At 43.0% G+C, this 20,469-nt stretch overlaps 1 protein-coding gene across 6 annotated transcripts in view; it reads right to left on the reverse strand.

Moving 5' to 3' along the window:
• LOC139547147 (ubiquitin carboxyl-terminal hydrolase 9X-like) overlaps positions 1 to 20,469 on the reverse strand; it is a 73,461-nt gene that overhangs the window by 42,462 nt on the left and 10,530 nt on the right. The window contains exons 2-19 of one of the 6 annotated variants that reach the window (XM_071356194.1): positions 19,038 to 19,333; positions 13,942 to 14,093; positions 13,385 to 13,464; positions 12,937 to 13,049; positions 11,045 to 11,263; positions 9,676 to 9,791; positions 9,084 to 9,335; positions 8,728 to 8,866; positions 7,564 to 7,716; positions 7,133 to 7,237; positions 6,783 to 6,881; positions 6,584 to 6,691; positions 6,280 to 6,416; positions 5,580 to 5,618; positions 4,675 to 4,808; positions 4,344 to 4,434; positions 3,946 to 4,098; positions 3,600 to 3,828 (exon numbers count right to left, since the gene is read on the reverse strand). In XM_071356194.1, coding sequence (XP_071212295.1) covers positions 3,600 to 3,828; positions 3,946 to 4,098; positions 4,344 to 4,434; positions 4,675 to 4,808; positions 5,580 to 5,618; positions 6,280 to 6,416; positions 6,584 to 6,691; positions 6,783 to 6,881; positions 7,133 to 7,237; positions 7,564 to 7,716; positions 8,728 to 8,866; positions 9,084 to 9,335; positions 9,676 to 9,791; positions 11,045 to 11,263; positions 12,937 to 13,049; positions 13,385 to 13,464; positions 13,942 to 14,093; positions 19,038 to 19,148 — 2,430 coding nt within the window. In that variant the 5' untranslated portion in view covers positions 19,149 to 19,333. Of the gene's footprint in view, positions 1 to 3,599; positions 3,829 to 3,945; positions 4,099 to 4,343; positions 4,435 to 4,674; positions 4,809 to 5,579; positions 5,619 to 6,279; positions 6,417 to 6,583; positions 6,692 to 6,782; positions 6,882 to 7,132; positions 7,238 to 7,563; positions 7,717 to 8,727; positions 8,867 to 9,083; positions 9,336 to 9,675; positions 9,792 to 11,026; positions 11,264 to 12,936; positions 13,050 to 13,384; positions 13,465 to 13,941; positions 14,094 to 19,037; positions 19,334 to 20,469 lie in introns of all 6 variants that reach the window. The other 5 variants (XM_071356193.1, XM_071356197.1, XM_071356195.1 and 2 more) reach the window with 5 other exon arrangements.

Consider the following 20,469-nt stretch of genomic DNA (forward strand, 5'->3'; position numbering starts at 1 on the left):
CTAAGTCTATCAGTTCCAGTTGCTCCTGAAACAATCCCACAGAACCCAGAGGTTTATAGATGCACGGAAATGACTAATGAGCATCACCTCAAATAGCAGCATTCAGAGAGTATGTCTTCTTTGAAGTTGTGCATTTTGAATTTTGGCTTGGTGAGACAGAAGACAACATGATCAAGAAAGCAGCAGAGTAAAATGCTTGAGCAGTTCATTAATATATATACAGTAGGCTAGACATGCCGTCAGTCATTTCACCGTTTGTTTCAGACACAGAGGCCTCCAAATATAAACATCTAGATACACAACGGGCCAGAAAAGGCAACGGGTGTAGGTAGAACATACAGTGCCGTCGGAAAGTAGTCAGACCCCTTATTCTAAAATTGATTACATTTATTTTTTCCTTCAACAACAAAGCAAAAACAGATTTTCGTGCACATATCAAAAAAACATCCCTACTGCCTATGATCTGGCGGACTCACTAAACACAAATGCTTCGTTTGTAAGTTTTCTGAGTGTTGGGGTGTACCCCTGGCTCCCCATAATTAAACACAAAACAAGAAAATGGTGCCCTCTGGTTTGCTTAATATAAGGAATTTGAAATGATTTATACTTTTACTTTTGATACTTAAGTATATTTTAGCAATTACATGTACATTTGATACTGAAGTATATTTAAAACCAAATACTTTTAACTCAAGTAGTATTTTACTGGGTGACTTAATTTTCTATTAAGGTATCATTACTTTTACTCAAGTATGATAATTGCTGAGGGAAGCTGAGGGTTGGGATGTGGAATTGGAGACAAGTGGGAGTGGAGTTGCTGGGCGGGGGATAGAATGACGTTCAAAGATAAAGTCAAAATAAAACGTAAAAAGTAAGTTTGAATGACACTGAGGGGCAGTGTTGTTACAGCTAATGCCGGTTTGTCTGAGGCTGATGCCGTGCAGGTATTTGTACACATGCACACATACACGTAAATAGTGCCATACATGCACTCAAACATATTCAGTTGGCCTTGCTGTTATGATTTGTTGTCCTTGATGTCTTTTGCATTGTTGTTCTCTGTTTACATTTGTCTTTCTTTTCTCTCTTTTGTTCCTTGGGCCGGTGGCTGATGAATCGCTGGTTCAGGTCCCCGTTTTTGACCTTTTGGGAGATCTGTTGACGTGCCCTTGAGCACGGCGTTGACCCTGGTTGCTTCTGTGTGGGAGTCTGTTAGATGACTAATGTGATGTAGTTATTGAGCGGCTTCACTGCAAGTATATTGTATGTTATAAATACTCAATAAATTTTTAAAAAGTATGATAATTGCGTACTTTTTACACTACTGCCCGAAGCCACTCCTGCGTGGTCTTGGCTGTGTGCTTAGGGTTGTTGTCCTGTTGGAAGGTGAACATTTGCCCCAGTCGGAGGTCCTGAGTGCTCTGGAGCAGGTTTTCATCAAGGATCTCTCTGTACTTTTCTAGTTTCATCTTTCCCCTCGATCCTGCCACCACCATGCTGATTTCATCAGACCAGAGAATCTTGTTTCTCATTGTCTGATAGTCTTTAGGTGCCTTTTGGCAAACTCCAAGTGGGCTGTCATGTGCCTTTTACTGAGGAGTGGCTTCCGTCTGGCCACTACCATAAAGGCCTGATTGGTGTAGTGCTGCAGAGATGGGAGAACCTTCCAGAAGGACAACCATCTCAACAGAGATACTCTGGAGCTCTGTTAGTGACCATCGGGTTCTTGGTCACCTCCCAGACCAAGGCCCTTCCCCCCCGATTGTTCAGTTTGGCCAGGCGGTCAGCTCTAGGAAGAGTCTTGGTGATTCCAAACTTCTTCCATTTAAGAATGATGGAGGCCACTGTGTTCAATGCTGCAGAAATGTTTTGGTACCCTTCCCCATATCTGTGCCTCAACACAATATTGTCTCGAAGAACTACAGACAAATCCTTCGACCTCATGGTTTGGTTTTTGCTCTGACATGCACTATCAACTGTGAGACCTTATATAGACAGGTGTGTGCTTTTCCAAATCATGTCCAATCAGTTGAATTTACCAAAAAGTGTACTCCAATCAAGTTGTAGAAATGTCAAGGATGATCAATGGAAACAGGATGCACCGGAGCTCAATTTGGACTCTCGTAGCGAAGCGTCTGAATACTTAAGTAAATAAGATACATTTGCAAAAATGTCTAAAACCCTGTTTTCGCTTCGTCATTATGGGGTATCGTGTGTAGATTAATTAAATAAAAATCCTCATCAATCTATTTTAAATTAAGGCTGTAACGTAACAAAATGTGGGAAAAGTCAAGGGGTCTGAATACTTTCTGAAGTCATTGTATGTAGTCCATAGGGAGTTCAAGGTTTAAAAAGATGGTTACAGCTGTCTGCATAACCACAGTGCTGAGGCTTTATAAACACCACCTTCCGGAGGAAGTCCAGCCCAATGTTCCCTCCATTTTTTCAGCACTTAGCTAACTTCTTGTACCCGCTTTAAGTTAGTTTTAACAGTGGTCAGGTAGGCTACTGTGGCTATTTGATCATAATGTAGGCCTACCAGAGTGGCCTACCATCAAAAACAATGGAGAAAATGCATCCCGTAACATTTCAACATGGAAATAGCTGTTCTACCATTCAGCCTACAGTAGCAGCCAATGTGTGGTGTTCAATGAGACTTTTGGGAAAAAAACAATGCAGGGCTTGACATTAACCTGTTTATCCACTTGTCAAGGAGGCGACTGAAAATGTTGTTTGATGCAAGAAACCACTTGACAAAATAAAATGCATAACTATTCCCATACCATTATTACAGAGAATCAGACAAATTATGCTACTCCTGTGCCTATTTGCTCCTTAGCTTATTTAAGGCTGTCTCAAAATACAATCCCGCCCCTTTAAGACAAAAAACATTATCGAATTAACTGACACACTTTTCAAAGATAGCTAGAAATGCACACGTTTTGTGCTCTTGTAGGAAGCAACCACTCCCCCATTGCTGACAACAAATGATCTATAACTGGGCTAACAACTCACTATCTAGCAAATGATATGAACAAATATACAAATGTGCACAAGTGTTTACATACAGCTCTCGCTTTGATCTCAAAACAAGCGCATCTACTCACAACCGCTCATGCTGTAAACACAGTCCAGATGAAAGTGAATGGCACATAACCATATATGGCAATGGTCTATTTGCATATAGGCCTACTGCAGCTCTGTTTGGTTACAGCGCACCGGTCTGTGTAGAGTACGGGCCTGAGTCGTGCCTTTCAATGCTATTGAATCCTATTCCGATGTATTCTGCCTAAAACAAAATCTCATGCATAGTTGGTTTTGGATACTAAGTATTGCATAGTTCGTTTTTGTTTCGGTATTGCATTGACAGTGGCTAATACTGTGTTGTATCAATCACAATTCCCACAGTAAAGGGAAAGGTTGATAGTGTTAACTAACTGGGAAAACTCTAGAAAGTTTAGTGAAGTTCAATCTCATGCTTCTCTGCATGGGCTGATATTTATTCTGCACTAGAGGGAACATTGGTCCAGGCCTACAAGTAGCAACAGCTGCCAGTTATAACAGCTTCATAACAGTGATAAGTAGGCTAAATAACTCACCCTCCAGAGGTAGTCCAGGCCTATGAGTTCCAGGTCGTCCATCATGTAGGCCCTGCGTTTGGCCACCAGCTTGCCCTCCCTGCAGTTGACGGCCTTGAAGAACCTCTCAAAGCACTTCATGCCGTTCTCCGTGAGCAGAGACGGGTCCAGCTGCAGAACGTTGTTCTCAAAGAAGTCCTTGTTGATGTCCGGGTCCAGGTCTGGCTCATCTCCCATCAGCTTCGAGTACCTGTGTAAGAAAAACAGAGTTGACTTGGTGTTTTTCGTGTTGATAAAATGTAGATCATTTGAGTTGTTCTCTATAAATGAGTAAAAGGAAATAGAAAGATGTTGGAGCCATATTCACCCTTTCGAGGTGATAATAATATTGACGATGGCAGCGTACCATTTGAAGCAGGCCTCTCGGTCACAAAGAAAGACTGCGTTCTCAGCCAGGCACTTCCAGATCTGTTTGGCCTGAGGAGCACAGAGCCACAACTGGCCGTCCTTCAGCAGGAACCTGGGGACAACACAGACACATACATTAACCATGAAGATCAGACTACAGTGACTCAGTTTACCGTTCACTTCCATTCACTAATCCATGAAGACGAGCTGGGTCATATTCATTAGGTCATGCAATGTAAAACTTTTTTAAAGGACTCTGCAATGGAAAACAGAAATGAGCGCTTCAGTCCCTACCGGTTACAGTCTTTTCTTCTGTTTGGTGCCTAATGATACTACCCTGCGGATGTGATGTCATACCTCAGGAAGTTGAGTCTCTCCTGGACTTCCTGTACGTGGCTGTAGCGGCTCCCTACCCTCACCGTCTGGGGGTCAAACTCCGCCTGCTCGGCTACACGACACACACAATCATCTATGTGAGGGCTCAAGGTGCATCTTAAAATTTTACCCAAATGCTGAGGTTTTTCAAATGGAAAACTAACATGGCAATTGCCCCAGGGTTAGAAAAAGAGGGTAGATAGCAGAATATCTGAAATACTATTTCTCTGTTATCAGAAGAAGTCTGAAAGTCAAGAATGAGGCAACGGTGATGAATGAGAAAATGTCCCCCCCTGTGTGAGGTGGTCCGTACCTTTAGAGAACTGCCTCATGGTCTCCATGTAGGCAGAGAGGTTCTCAGCCACCAGCGTGACCAGGGCATGGTTGTGTTGCAGCTGGTTAATCAGGTCATGACGATAGAACACATGAGGACTCCTCTGGGTCTGACTGTAGAGCAGAGAGAGATGGATGGCGAGAGAGAGAGAGAGAGAGATAAAAGTTCAGAGACTTAGTCACCATGTCATGACAGGCTGACAACATCAACTTTTACATCAACCCCCCTCATACTAATGAAATTACAATAATTTATCTGCAAAATTACAATAATTTATCTGCAAAATGTTGTTGCTTCTCTGCACCTGTAGTGCAAAGAAAGCAGTATTGGTATATCCAGCATTCTAAACAGTACCTCAGGATCTGTGTGTGGGTGTGTGTCTGTGTGTGCAGAAAGAGAAATGGTGATGAATTTCATTCTTAAAATCACTACGATGTGTTTCGGAAACGTGAGTAAGCAGTGCTCCCAGAAATGCCCCCCAAATGTCACCCTGCAAACAGTCGGTGATTGGAGCTAAGAGGAGCTGGTGCAGAAAGAGACGCTTTTGAGTGCATCTCAAATTACACCCTATTTCCCATGTAGTGCACTACTTTTGCATGCAATTCCCCATACAGTACACTAATTGACAAGAGACCTTTGTGGCTCTGGTGAAAAGTAGTGCACTATGGAGGTAATTTGTGGCTCTGGTCAAAGGTAGTGCAGTAGTGTAGGGAATATGGTGTAATTTGAGGTTTACCTTGAGAAAGGTTTGCTAAAGCAGATTTATGAATGAAAATAAACATTACAGATCTGTTGTACCATCTGAGAGAAAGAGTGAATTTAGACATAACAATTTCAAAGTTTGATTTTTGCCATAATATCCCCCAAATTAGCTGTCAACTTACCCCACTAAGTTCGTTTGTATGTTAATAGGCATTTTCTTTCTGAAAAACAACAGGCATGTGGTGTGCTACATATTTGCTGCATTTACCAATGCTACTTCAGTCAGTACAACTGCACGTTATTAAAAGCAGCACCTAATTCAACAATATCTATGCTACTTTGAGAGCTCAGCGTTAAAGAAGCAAGATACAGTACATTCGCTCATTTTTAGTCTAAGAATTATCACTGTCTAAGCGTTAGTGAAAACCAGATCAAACTGGATGGCAAGGTCAAATATCAGACTGTTAACAGAAAATGCCTGTTTACAAAAGAGTTGGCATGCTTCAGCCCCTCTGGAAATGTGATTAAAATGCCAGGGACATCTGAGTGTCAGCTATGTGAAAAATTAAGGCCATGCTTTAAAGGTGTAGAGCAAATGTATAACCAAGCATAGCATTCTGAGCGCAACCAAAATGAAAGTGGTGTGAATATTTACAATGTTGCAGATAGAGCTAACAAAATTCCTTATTCTACATTACAAATAAGCATGTCTGCTATCCAGTGTACATTTCTGTCTGTTAACTTGTGTCCTTCTGAATAAGCCTCAATTTGTACTCATTCTGTTTCCATATCTTTGTAAATCACAAACATGTTCAACAGAGTTTATGAATTATGTCTCCCTCCCAGCCCGTAGTTGAACTCGGACCCTGTCCATCTCTTTACCTGAGATTCTGAGGAGCCTCTCCGAACAGGCTACAGATCTCTCGGATCTGCTTTAGTGCAGGAATCACCCATTTGTCATTGGTGCGCAACTCTTCTATGAAGCGATCGATCCACTGGATCTTCTGCGTGTCTCTATCCTGAAATGAACAAGAACATTAACATCAACACTATTCAAGGAACACACACAGCCATAAGCCAATTCTTGCTAGCACCCCAATAGACCCCTAAAACATTGACTGGTTCTCAATACCTCGAGCCTTGTGGGAAAGCAGTCGCCTGGCTCTTGACTGGTTCCTAGTATTACCTGAGAGCAACTGTAGTCCAGTATCTTGATGTGAGCACTGAGGGCCTGGTCCATGATGTCTACAGGCACATCATCGCTGTGAGCCAGGTTCCACAACAGGTTCAGCACCTTGTGGTGAGAGGAGTAGAGGAACCTTCAATACTCATATCCAAATGGAGCACAAGAGCTGGAAAAATACATCTCTTTAACCCATGTTCACCTTGTGGGCCATCACTCCATCCTTGTCGTCCTCCGCCAAGCGACGGATCAGTTCCAACAGCTTCTCACGTTGCTTCTTACTGGCATTCGTCCAACTCGCCTGCAGACCACAAACAAACCACCACAGGGGTTAGGAGAGCAATGTGTGTGTGCTTCCTCGTCGGTACCAGAAAGTCCCCACAAGGATAGTAAAACTAGGAAAATGAGGGACATTTCCCAGGTCCCCACAAGGATAAAGGCTATTTTAGGCTTACGGATTACATTTAGGGTTATGAGTTAAGGTTAGGGAAATACATTTTAGGTACCCGCAAGGATAGTGAAACATGTTGTGTGTGGAGAGAAGTCTCTCACCTTGAAGCAGTCAAAGAGGTGGTCAAGCTGCTCAGGAGAGAAGTCCCAGGCCAGCTTGGCCAGAAGGTCGTGTACGTTCTTCACAATGGCCTCATGTTTACCAGCCTGCCGGTGAAACGTGTCAACAAAAAAATATGTCAGCGATCGCATTGCTGGTTTATCTGTTTTCAGCCTTACATTTCACATAGAGAAGATGCAGGAGCACATAAACTCAATTTGATAGAACGATCCATGCTTAGGTAAGGGCATTTCAGCTAATCAACCCCAAAGACCTGGAAATGCCCCAGTTAAGACATGAAGGATTTCCCATTCTGTTGTAAGAGCTGTTACAGTTCATATCTCCTTCACCTGAACCATGAACAACGTGTGATCAACAATGATTTCTCTTCAAACGCACACACACATGCACTAACAAAACGCATACACAGTACCTGTGCAGCCCAGATGTTGTCCAGGTCCTGCATGGTAAGAGCTTTCTCCTTGATGACGAAGCGCAGTATCTTCTCTAGTTTCTCTACGTACTGAGGCTGGTGAAGGCTGTCCCTCAGCACAATGGACAGGATGTGGTTCTGCTGGATCCACTCCTAACAAACATACAGATATCTTTCAATCTCCACTCAAACACCATCGGTTCTGCCGACTACGCTAACAGAAACCACACTAAGGTATACTCTCTATACTAGATACTTTGTGGCAAAAGCACTTGTGTAGCGTTAACTTGTTATGGATAACGGGCAGCATTTTCACGTTTGGATGAAAAGCATGCCCAGAGTAAACTGCCTGCTACTCAGTCCCAGTTGCTAATATATGCTAAGTATTAGTAGATTTGGATAGAAAACACTCTGAAGTTTCTAAAACTGTTTGAATGATGTCTGTGAGTATAACAGAACTCATATGGCAGGCAAAAACCTGAGAAAAAATCCGGTTTGCCTTTTCCGTAATTTTTTTTTGACACAGCGGTTGCATTAAGGAGAAGTATATCTTTAAATCTGTGAATAACACTTGTATCTTTTATTAATGTTTATTATGAGTATTTCTGTGATTTGATGTGGCTCTGTGCAAATTCACGGGATGTTTTGGAGGCAAAGCCAAATGTAAACTGAGGTTTTTGGATATAAATATGAACTTCATCTTACAAAACATACATGTATTGTGTAACATGTTGTCCCGGGAGTGTCATCTGATGAAGAATATCAAAGGTTAGTGATTCATTTTATAAATATTTCTGCTTTTTGTGACTCCTCTCTTTGGTTGGAAAATCACTGTATGCTTTCTGTGACTAGTTGCTGACCTAACATAATGATATGTTCTGCTTTCGCCGACAAGCTTTTTTGAAATCGGATTAATTGGTTGGATTAACGAGAATTTTATCTTTAAAATGGTGTCTAATACTTGTATGTTTGAGAAAATTGAATTATGAGATTTCTGTTGATTGAATTTGGCGCCCTGCAATTTAATTGGCTGTTGGCGAAGGGTTCCGCTAGTCCTAGACAGGTTAAACAAATACATTTGATTAACTTAATTTTGTGTGTGTATATTCATGTTTGCTGACAATTACAAAATAAAAAATTATACTTGATTGATGGTTAACTCACCGCCATGCGTTCTGCAGTTAGCCACTCCTCCTCCTCGGGGTTGCCATGCCGATGTGTGTAATAGGACACACTGGAGATTACTTTGTTTACTTCGTTTAGTGCATTCATTTTGCCATTAAAAGAGGAAATTTGCAATAACCTGTGGATGAAAACACAATCACCACAGATTACCATCAACAAATAGTTCACATTGGGGCAATTCCTAACTAAAGTCCACGAACATTACTCACATTTTTACATAACTCTCATTGACATCAATACACAATGCGTGCAGGTATCTCAGGTTAGCATTTAGCCAAGTTACAAAGTGTTTTAAAACAAAACCTTCACGACAGTTTGGTCTGAAGCGAACTCACCTAAGAATCATTTTTAACCTAAAAATCTCTAAGTTCTTGACGGTCTCCTCCTGCCCAGGCACCTTGGAGGCCAGGTTCTTCAGTGACTTGATGATCATGGACAGGGCATCATTTTTGGCTTCGTTCTTGGCTTCCTTCTTCAGCTCCTCGTCTGTTAGATTCTCCAGGAACTGAGGAACCATCTCGATGACGGGCAGGAAGTACTTCTTCACCGTGTGCAACGTGAGAAACTCGTAACACTGCCCGAAAGGCCTGGAGGACAAAACAGTCACAACACGTCCAGTAGACCATGCTATTCCCATAGCTCTATTGGTTGAAGCATGGTTCTTACAACAGAGTTGTGGGTTTGATTACTCTATGGGTCACATTAAAGCGTCCGCTAAATGACCACATCAATCTAGTCATGAAGACAGACCCCATCACAGCAAGAGCCTGAGGACTTATTTACTGATGACACGGTAGGATGTTAAACACTGGTGGTGAATGGTAGGAGTTAGCTCCATATAATGTAGAAAGCACTGGAGAGCTAGTGAAACGTGCTCTTTAGATGTCACCCATTAAAGTGTGTATGTATGTATATGGGACGACTCACTTGATAAGGGCAGCGATGATCTGGACGTTCAGTGCTTGGCCACTTATGAAGCGATCGTGCAGAGTTTGAAACCCGTTTAACGTGCCGAATTTGTTAATTAAATCCACCAACCAGCCCTGTGAACGAAGAGGGAAAAAAACAAACCACTTGTTAAAAATACATTAAAAAGTAAAAATACTCACCATGCTTCCACTATCCACTCAAGCTGTTTGGCTACACAAATACATCCCTCTAGTCTCAAAGCGGTTACACAGAAAGGCTTAATTGGAGGGAAAATCTGAGGAAAAAACTGCCACAGACCCATATCAGAGGCTGCAGCAGTGTTTGTATTGGGCAGACTGCCACCTACAGCAGACAGTGTTCACATTGACCACCCCCGGCCCACGCTCCATTCATTGCGGTTTTCATAGCAAACTCACTCACTCTCCCTGGCATCGCCTAATCTCATTTAAACTCCACAACAGTGCAGACACCTCGAGTACATCCGCTTGTTTTATTTCCATTCCTCTTATTTCCTACCCAGTCCACAGAGTAGTCATCCTTTGTTTCTGTGCACTGGCCCTAAGGCAAGGCAGCAAGGCCAGAGCAAAGAGCACATTTGTTCCAAGAAAATAAATTGCCAAAGAATAAAAAAGCCTGTTCTCTGGATTTCTGTTGCTACGGCAATTGCGGAGAGTGAATTAGAAAGATTTACCCATGGAGCATCCATCCAGAGGATATTTAATTTAGACTCAATTCTATAATAAATAAAAACAAATCTGACACTTCTCACTGTGCCTATATGAGATTTGGCTGGGAGAGAAAATGACAGTTTAGCCAATATCACATCAGTCCCAGGACATCGTTTATTAAAACATCCTCTGTGTATCTTTTTGTTGATCCACCTTGATAGAAGAATAGCCTCAACAGTAAATAAGGGAATTGGCCTTGAAGATAGAGGGTTATATATTTTGCAAACAGACGATATAGACAAACTAAGTCAACATTTCTTTCCTCGGGAGAGTGTTGGAAAATCAGAGGATAGATTATAGGGTCTTGGGGAAAAGTGGGGTTATTTGGCGATTTTGGAAAAGTATCTTTGGGGGGGAAAAGGGTGGGTTAAGTTTGGGGCCGATGTGTTGCAGTAACACTCCCCGGCAGTCACATAAGACTCCCTGCCGGAGACCAGGGTTCAATCTCTGTGTCCACCGATCCCACCCTTTTTCTCCCACTTGCTTGTCTCCCGTCTCAATAAAAGTGTCAAATCACTGAAAATATATATTTAAAAACAGTTTTGGGTCCTAAATAAGGAGTACATTGATAAAACAGGTGGTTGGACCAGAGTAATAAAAAAATCTTTGGGGGGGCCTACCTTGAATTCAGACCCTACCTTTGGAGAGCGAGGGTCAGGGGGGCGGGCGAAGAGCTCGTCGTCTGCAAGCTGCGCCCCGGCGGGCACCGTCTCAGAGGGCCTCGTGCCATTGTAGATGTGAAACTTGCAGTGGGGGTTGAAGGCCATGGCCAGCAGCTCCAGCAAGGGGAACCAGTCCTGAGAGAGCTTGGCCACACACAGCTCCACCAGCCGGTGGGTGTTGCTGATGATACACCTCTGTGGATGGAGAGAGAGCGAGATCGCTGTAAGCAATCGGCTCCACATAGCCTCACTGAGGGCTTAGGTGGAGCTTCCTCCATATTGAAGCTGCTACAGAGCTATCCTCTTTCTTCACAACACATTCCCAAGTCTGCGGTAGCAATGTATCAACTCAAAAGAGGCCATCATATTTGCAGGGATGCGAGTGGCCAGGAACTATGTCTATTGCAAGGTTTTCCAAAGGAAAACATGGCACCGGACAACTTGACCGGGAAGATTTAAATTTACCGGTCATTTGAGAAACAAGTTTTGGTTTATTTCATAACCATCATGTACAAGATCTTTAAATGTTTTCATTGTATTTTGTTTGGAGTGCTCCATGTGAGCATGTGTCTGGTTTCTCTTTCTTGATAATCGGGGCAGCAAGTAGCCTAGTGGTTAGAGCGTTGGACTAGTAACCGAAAGGTTGCAAGATCAAATCCCCGAGCTGACAAGGTGAAAATCTGTCGTTCTGCCCCTGAACAAGGCAGTTTACCCACTGTTCCTAGGCAGTCATTGAAAATAAGAATATGTTCTTAACTGACTTGCCTAGTTAAATAAAGGTAAAATAATGTTGAGGGAGCACGTGCGCCTGAGCATGCATAGAAGTAACTGGCCTGCTGCACGGAAATGTAAGAAAGTGTTATGTTTTTTTATTTATTTTTTACATCCATTACAAATGATAATAATGAAACTATAGTTTCTCAACGTAAGCTATTTGAAAAATCTTTCCAACAATCTCCCCCTCGATAATCACAATCCTCGGTGAGAAAGAGCTTATAGGCCTACTGCTGCACTGTCCTAAAGGCTATGAGTTCTATGCACTCATTTCTTTACCCGCCAATGAATCACAGTGTATCAATGTGTCCATAAGGCAGAGGCTGGTGATCTCACATTTTTATCATTTTAATTCAGATTTTTATGATTAACCATGAGAGAACGACTTTGAAATGAAATTGTTCCACAAAAATCGTCATTAAAAAAAATCTGAATTGGCACGCAGAACAGTAGAAACGGTAGGATAAATTGTAAGGTGGGCACAGCAGTCAGCTGAGCCTGGGGCTAGAGGTAGGCCTGGGCTGTCAACAGTGGGTGACTCACGCTCCACTGAGAAAGGCTATTCAGTATCAATGTCAGAGTTAAAGAACAGCCAAACCCAAGCCCCTTCCTCCGATGAAAAGAGCATTGATCACCACTGGCATTCTCCCGGTTCATTCTCCCTTCTTTCCTTCAGCACAGGGGCCCAGATAGCAAACTGAATTTAGACTGATGCAGAGGAATATAAGACACCTGCTGAGCTTTCAACAGAGGAGGACAGAAATTGTCGATCAGATCTTAACAGCAGGGTGCTTTCTGGTGACATCACTCCCCTTACCAAGGCCCTGTTTGAATACTTCTTCAGAAATGCAGCCTACCTTCCTTGAGTTAATCACACAATTAACATAATTGGATTGGTGAAAACAGGAGTTACACTGGATAGGTTTCACCAATCCAATTGTGTCAAATGAGTGATTAGCCGAAGGAAGGGACTGGAAGGAGGATGGGTTTTCAAAGTATTGGAAAGAGGGCCCATGACTCCTTGAAAAACGGTGGCCATTGCTTTTGAGAGCACTATCCTGATTAAATGAAATGGAATAAAATAAAAGACTCACATGTATCTCGAACTTCCACCCGCTGACGGCCTCGTCTGTGAGAATCTTGGTGAAAGAGATGGTCAGGCCGTCCCTGAAAAACCTCTGGCACGCCTCACATTTCACATCAAGTTCTAAACAGACAGAAAACAGACAAGAACTAAGTGCATGGAGATATTGTGCTACCACAGATCATTTTTATTTCAAGGGCTACAGGTCAAATATCAATCTAAAGAGAAACTATGCGGAGGCGTATATTTTAATGGGACGTTGACAAAGCGCAATTACACTAAAAGAGAGTCGACCATCAAGCTAGTCTAAACTCCATACACAGTGGTTGAAATACACTGCTGTCAATGCGATTTCAGATGTGTACATAGCCAAGGACAGGCTTTCTATACCATCTTCATTGCCTTAGTTCAAAACATTGAGTAGTAATTTGAGAAATAGAATGAACCAATATTCTTACCCTTTTTACTAAGCTCTATAGCAGCTTCTAGAAGAACCTCCAACTCTCCCTTTGGCAGAACTGGAACCACCCAGCGGGGTCTGGAAACACAAAACATCCACATGAATACAGAGAAACACATTCCTCCTCACAACCACACAGCACTTAGTATCACACAAACGGTGTATTGCCGCTTTCCATGTTATCTGTAGCTTGTGAGGTGTGGAAACCCTGTTTGTTGCTTACCTGGATTTTGTTTTGTTGCTTTTTGTCCTATGTTACTCTGTGTCTGCGTGCCACGTGTTGCTTGCCCTATGTTGCTCTGTGTCTGCGTGCTACGTGTTGCTTGTCCTTATGTTGCTGTCTGTCTGCGTGCTCACTGCTCATTGTTTGTGTGTATTGTTATTGCAATTGTTTTTAATAACTTGCCCAGGGAATGCGCTTGAAAAATAGCCGGCTGGATAATACCATCACTTTACTTAACTTAAAAGTTGATTGTTTCACTGTCCCTATAAAAAGAAATAGAATACATACACCTGTGGTCCAGTTTGACCGTGTGTGTAAGTGTGTGGGTGTACCTGTTGATCATGTCATCCAGCTTGGCCAGGTCTGTGTGAGGGAAGGCTGGCTCCTCCACCTCCTCCTCCAGCTGTGGGGGTCCATCCCCCTGACCCTGCTCATCCGGGGGGCTCACTGGAGAGTTCTCATTGGACGAGTTAGGGGACGACGTCTGAAAACACACAGAATATAGGGAAGAAATTCACAAAACATTTTAACAATCAATACCCCGCCTGCTAGCCAACCGATGAGGAAATACAACCAACGTCACGCAGACATAGGATTGGGCATTACAGTATTTTACTATATACACACACACACACACACATACACCGGTATTGATGAACGGACCGGTTTGAGTTTTTACTTAACCTTCTATAACGGTATTTCAATGTTTGGTATGATAAATGTGATACGCAACTCTGGCACGTGTTATATTTTAATCCGTTTGCTACTTGCAAGTCGCCTCTCCCTCTCCTGCATGCCGCTTCCCACACAAAGCCTTGCCCCCTCACACTCAAGGAGAGTTGTTGCTTGACCATGGAGTCACCAGCACTTCACGTTCACTCTGCATGGTCAGACGCAACAATATGCTGGTGACACGGATACTGCTTTCAAAGCGTCCTATAATCACACTATTAGTTTGTGTATTACAGTCTGCAAACAGCTAGTTTGTCTTTTCTTAGCATGTCGTGGCTAAAATAAATCCTGTTAGCCACTAACGCTAATCGCTAGTTAGCTAGCTGTTAGTATGTATGAGCAGCAGTGGTAGCGGCAGCATCAAGTGTGGTGTGTGTGTGTGTGTGTTGTGAGTAGCAGAGCTGCAGAACTTGGGAAATGTGGGGGTGTGTAGAGAAGGCTCCTTCTGCTTGGATGACCTACATAGCCAGCTTGCCTCTCACGTCTGGGTACGACTCATCTCTAAAACCCTCTCGGTCTATATCATTCAGGAGCTTGTGTTCATTGTATCCTCCCTCCTCCATCCCAGTCTCCCTCTCCCGTTCCGCTTAGGTGTTAGCACTGACTGTGGTGTAGTGTTTCCCACAGACACACACGCTTTGTCACCCCCCCCCCCCCCCTCCTCCCGCAGGTTAACTCAACTACATGAGTCTCTGTGCTGCTTCTGTGAAACTGTGGGCCACTGATGCAGTAACAGTGTCACACACCAACACTCAGGTCTAAACAAACCATAAATACAGCATTCGTCAAACACTCAACGTATCCTGTGTTATGCTTTCAGAGAGGCTAAAACAGGTTGGATTCATATTTGGAGTTAATGTTCGATGATTCAGGAGAGCTTTACGCCCCACGAGGAGGGAGTTAGTTTCATACCATCTGCTTTAGCAGAAAAATGAGCACAGGATGAGGGGGAATGAAAGAGGAGATGACAGGACTCCAGACTGTGACCATTTATTAAAACGTCCTATTTTTGGGGCGGACAAAATTATGAATTTTTCCGACAGTATTAAATTATCCTCATGATTCCTGTAATAAAAAGTGTCTGCCCTGCCACTGTGATTGTACAACATTTCAAAATGAACCTGCAGGGGGGAAAAAAAACTACTTCGGAAGCAACTAGCTGTCCATATTAAAAGAGAGGATGGTCTCAGCTTCCTGTAGGTATAATTTTATTTCTCAATTATCATTATTGAGCTCCAAGCACACTGTTTTACAATCAAGATATCTGATATAGCTTTGAAATACGGAGCTCGCAAAATTCCGCATCGGCTATCGCAACTGCACTAGGCGTAATAGCAACGTTTTTTGGGGGACATTACATTTACTGTTAGACTAATGCATGGCTACTAGCAGTAGGTATTATATTTAGCAGTGGTGTAAAGTACTTCAGCAAAAACACTTGAAAGAACTACTGAAGTTTTACTACATTCCTAAAGAAAATAATGTACTTTTTACCTGTTGTCTGGACCTCTGCTGCCAAACATACCCTCGTAAAACTGACCGTCCTACCGATCCTCAAGTTCAGCGATGTCATTTACAAAATAGCCTCCAACACTCTACTCGACAAATTGGATCCAGTCTATCACAGTGCCATCCGTTTTGTCACCAAAGCCCCATATACTACCCACCACTGCGACCTGTACGCTCTCGTTGGCTAGCCCTCGCTTCACTCTCGTCGCCAAACCCACTGGCTCCAGGTCATCTACAAGTCTTTGCTAGGTAAAGCCCCGCCTTATCTCAGCTCACTGGTCACCATAACAGCACCCACTCGTAGCAAGTGCTCCAGCAGGTATCTCTCACTGGTCACCCCCAAAGCCAATTCCTCCTTTGGCCGCCTTTCCTTCCAGTTCTCTGCTGCCAATGACTGGAAGGAACTGCAAAAATCACTGAAGCTGGAGACACATATCTCCCTCACTAGCTTTAAGCACCAGCTGTCAGAGCAGCTCACAGATCACTGCACCTGCACATAGCCAATCTGTAAACAGCCCATCCAATTACCTCATCCCCATACTGTATTTATTTATTTAGCTCCTTTGCACCCCAGTATCTCTACTTGCACATTCATCTTCTGCACATCTATCACTCCAGTTTTTAATTGCTATATTGTAATTACTTCGCCACCATGGCCTATTTATTGCCTTAACTCACCTCATTTGCACTTACTGTATATAGACTTTTTGTTTAATTTTTCTCTACTGTATTATTGACTATATGTTTGTTTATTCCATGTGTAACTGTGTTGTTGTTTGTGTCACACTGCTACGCTTTATCTTGGCCAGGTCGCAGTTGCAAATGAGAACTTGTTCTCAACTAGCCTACCTGGTTAAATAAAGGTGAAATAAAAAATAAAATAAATAAAAACTCCATACATTTTCCCTGACACCCAAAAGTATGTTACATTTTGAATGCTTAGCAGGACAGGAAAATGGTTAAATTCACACCCTTATCAAGAGAACATCCCTGATCATCCCTATTGCCTCTGATCTGGCAGCCTCACTAAACACACATGCTTCATTTGTAAATGATGTTGGAGTGTGTCCCTAGATATTCGTACATAAAAATAAAAAATAAAAAAAAGGAAAAGAATGGTGCCATCTGACTTGCTTAATATAAGGAATTTGAAATGATTTATACTTTTACTTAAGAATATTTTAGCAATTACATTTACTTTTGATACTTAAGTATCTTTAAAAGCAAATACTTTTGGACTTTTACTCGAGTACAATTTTACTGGGTGACTTTCACTTAAGTTATTTTCTATTCTTTCCGTTACAGCCTTATTCTAAAAGAGATAAAATAAAAAAATACTCAGCAATCTGCACACAACACCCTATAATGACAACGCGATAACAGGTTAAATGTTTGCAAATGTATAAAAATAAAAGCACAGAAATACCTTATTTACATAAGTATTCAGACCCTTTGCTATTTCTACAACTTGATTGAAGTCCACCTTTTTGTAAATTCAATTGATTGGACATGATTTGGAAGGCACACACCTGTCTATATAACAGTCCCACAATTGACAGTGCATGTCAGAGCAAAAACCAATCCATGAGGTCTAAGGAATTGTCCGCAGAGCTCCAAGACAGGATTGTGTCGAGGCACAGATCTGGGGAAGGGTAACAAAAAAAATTCTGCAGCATTGAAGGTCCCCAAGAACACAGCCCGGACTCCATCATTCTTAAATGGAAGAAGTTTGGAACCAGCAAGACTCTTCCTAGATCTGGCCGCCCGGCCAAACTGAGCAATCGGGGGAGAAGGGCCTTGGTCAAGGAGGTGACCAAGAACCCGATGGTCACTCTGACAGAGCTCCTCTGTGGAGATGGGAGAACCTTGCAGAAGATCAACCATCTCTGCAGCACTCCACCATTCAGGCCTTAATGGTAGAGTGGCCAGACGGAAGCCACTCCTCAGTAAAAGGCACATGACAGCCAGCTTGCAGTTCGCCAAAAGGCACCTAAAGGACTCTCAGACCATGAAAAACAAGGTTCTCTGGTCTGATGAATACAAGACTCTACTCTTTTGCCTAAATGCTAAGCATCACGTCTGGACGAAACCTGGCACCATACCTACGGTGAAGCATGGTGGTGGCAGGATCGAGGGAATGATGAAATGAGCAAAGTACAGAGAGATCCTTGATGAAAACCTGCTCCAGAGTGCTTAGGATCTCAGACTGGGGTGAAGGTTCACAGTCCAACAGGACAACAACACTAAACACATAGCCAAGACAATGCAGAGAGTGGCTTCGGGACAAGACCCTGAATGTCCTTGAGTGGCCCAGCCAGAGCCCGGACTTGAACCTGATCGAACATCTCTGGAGAGACCTGAAAATACGCTGAAGCGACGCTGCCCATCCAAGCTGACAGAGGAGCTTGAGGATCTGCAGAGAATAATGGAAGAAACTCCCCAAATACAGGTGTGCCTTGTAGCGTCATACCCAAGAAGCCTCGAGGCTGTAATTGCTGCCAAAGGTGCTTCAACAAAGTACTGAGTAAAGGGTCTGAATACTTATGTAAATGTGATGTTTTTTTATTTAATAAATTAGCTAACATTTCAAAAAAACAGTTTTTGCTTTGTCATTATGAGGTATTGTGTGTAGATTGATGTGGGACAAAACGATTTAATACATTTTAGATTAAGGCTGTAACGTAACAAAATGTGGAACAAGTCAAGGGGTCTGAATAGACCGTATGGAAATTCTGGAACCCCATTTTGACAGTAAAATATAACAAAAATAGCCTAATTGTCACCCCAAAATGCATGACAACCACTGGTTTAGGTTGCATATAAAAATATTTTGAATCATGCATTCCAGCTTAGATATGTTAGATGTAACAACAGATTTATCGAATACCATCTCGGTAGTCTATTACACTTCTTAATAAAACATTGTGAATGACTTCATAAGATGACTCAAATTTATTATATTGTGTGACCTTGAGAAATAAAAAAATTGGGTGTGCCACCAAATCACGGGCTGGTTCCACCAACTGAATAAGTTAGTGGCACCAGGGGAAAATGTTATTCTGGAGCCCTGGATGAAGGGAGAGAGAGAGACAGAAAAAGGAAAGAGGACTAGAAGAGAGAACATGGTGAACACATGATGTTGAGGTCAAGGACAGAGATGAGAGGATGGGACTGACAGTTTCCTGACCTGGTTCTGTGGCAGCGGGGGCTGGCTCTGACTCTGGGCATCGGGTGCCTGGCCCTGGCCCGACTGGCTGTCGTTGCCCCCCACCGGAGAGCCACGCGTGGTGGCTGTCATGCTCGCCACGGGGCAGATCTAGGCAATCTTGGCCTCTTAGGCAGCACTGACCACGAGGGAAATCACAGGAGGCGCCTCAGCAACCTCAGAGGCAGAGCAGAGGGAGGAGAGCAGCGGCCGCGGCACGAGAGAGAGGGACAGAACCACCTGGAGATCTGGACGGGCCGCTGAGACCATTGCATAACCTGGAGAAGAGAGGACAGGGTTAGGGTGTATCATTGGGTTAGTTGTCATAGACAATAAAAATACTGCATGGTGGTCTCACTCACAAAAACGAATGGACGCGATAGGAAAGATTTTAACATGGATCACGTCTACGTTGTGTTAAATACGGTATGTTTCTTTTTTATAGTCATCATGCGTTATCAAATAAGTTGTTTGGTGGTGTCAGTGACCACCTGTCAGGTGAGCCTGGCTCGCTGTGTGTTTGGCTTGGGGATAACAATAAAGAAGACAGTGTACACTGAAATATGATTAAGGCATGTGCATGATATAACATTGCAAGGGTAAAGATAAGCCTTCAATTCTGTCAGTCAAGACACTTTGGGACGTATCACAATGATAGGGAACAATCTTTCGTATTTTCCCCCCAGACACTTGCTTGCGTTCCATGAGTGCAGTTAGAAAACGGTATTGTAGAGGCAATGTGCGGAAGTAAGACAGGCAAGATAGTAAGATAGGCATTACAGCGCTGACGTAATAAGGAACAACGGTACACAGAGGAACCGGTTAGGCCAACACCATCTCTGGCAGGCTGCTGCCGAGTCCGGGTGTTTAATTTCCCATCACATCAGCTGAGAGCTTGGCATGTGCTGGTCGTCAGCATGACCATCAGTGAAACACGATAAGACCTGGCTGCAAACTCAGCACTTATTGGCACCACTTACGAGACGTCATAGCAAAAACATACAGGCCTAATTTTCTAGCATTCTGTGCCGGTGTAGTCTTGTATAACATCCAGCCATAGCTAGCCATGCAGGCATTGGAATCAAACAAATGTCTGGTTGTTATTAAGTCTGTGGTAAGAGGTGAAAAGATACATTTACTACGATGATATTGCTACTAACGTACAGCATTAAGTGTAAAAATATAGAAAGATATCAATCCTCAACAGATGGAAAGAACCTCATATTCAGCAGTGAGGCTGCCAACGAGCACTTTCCAAGGGCTGTAGTACAGAGAGAGTAGGCAGCAGCGTCTCCAGTTAAAACAGCATGACATTGACACCATGGGCCTGACTCTGGAGAGGAAGAGGCCAAGACGACCTCAGAGACTGCTAGTATGGCAAGGATACAATGAATGCTAGTAGTGGAAATGCCCT

The sequence above is a fragment of the Salvelinus alpinus genome, chromosome 20, assembly GCF_045679555.1.
Source record: "Salvelinus alpinus chromosome 20, SLU_Salpinus.1, whole genome shotgun sequence".
In the NCBI taxonomy this organism is placed as follows: domain Eukaryota; kingdom Metazoa; phylum Chordata; class Actinopteri; order Salmoniformes; family Salmonidae; genus Salvelinus; species Salvelinus alpinus.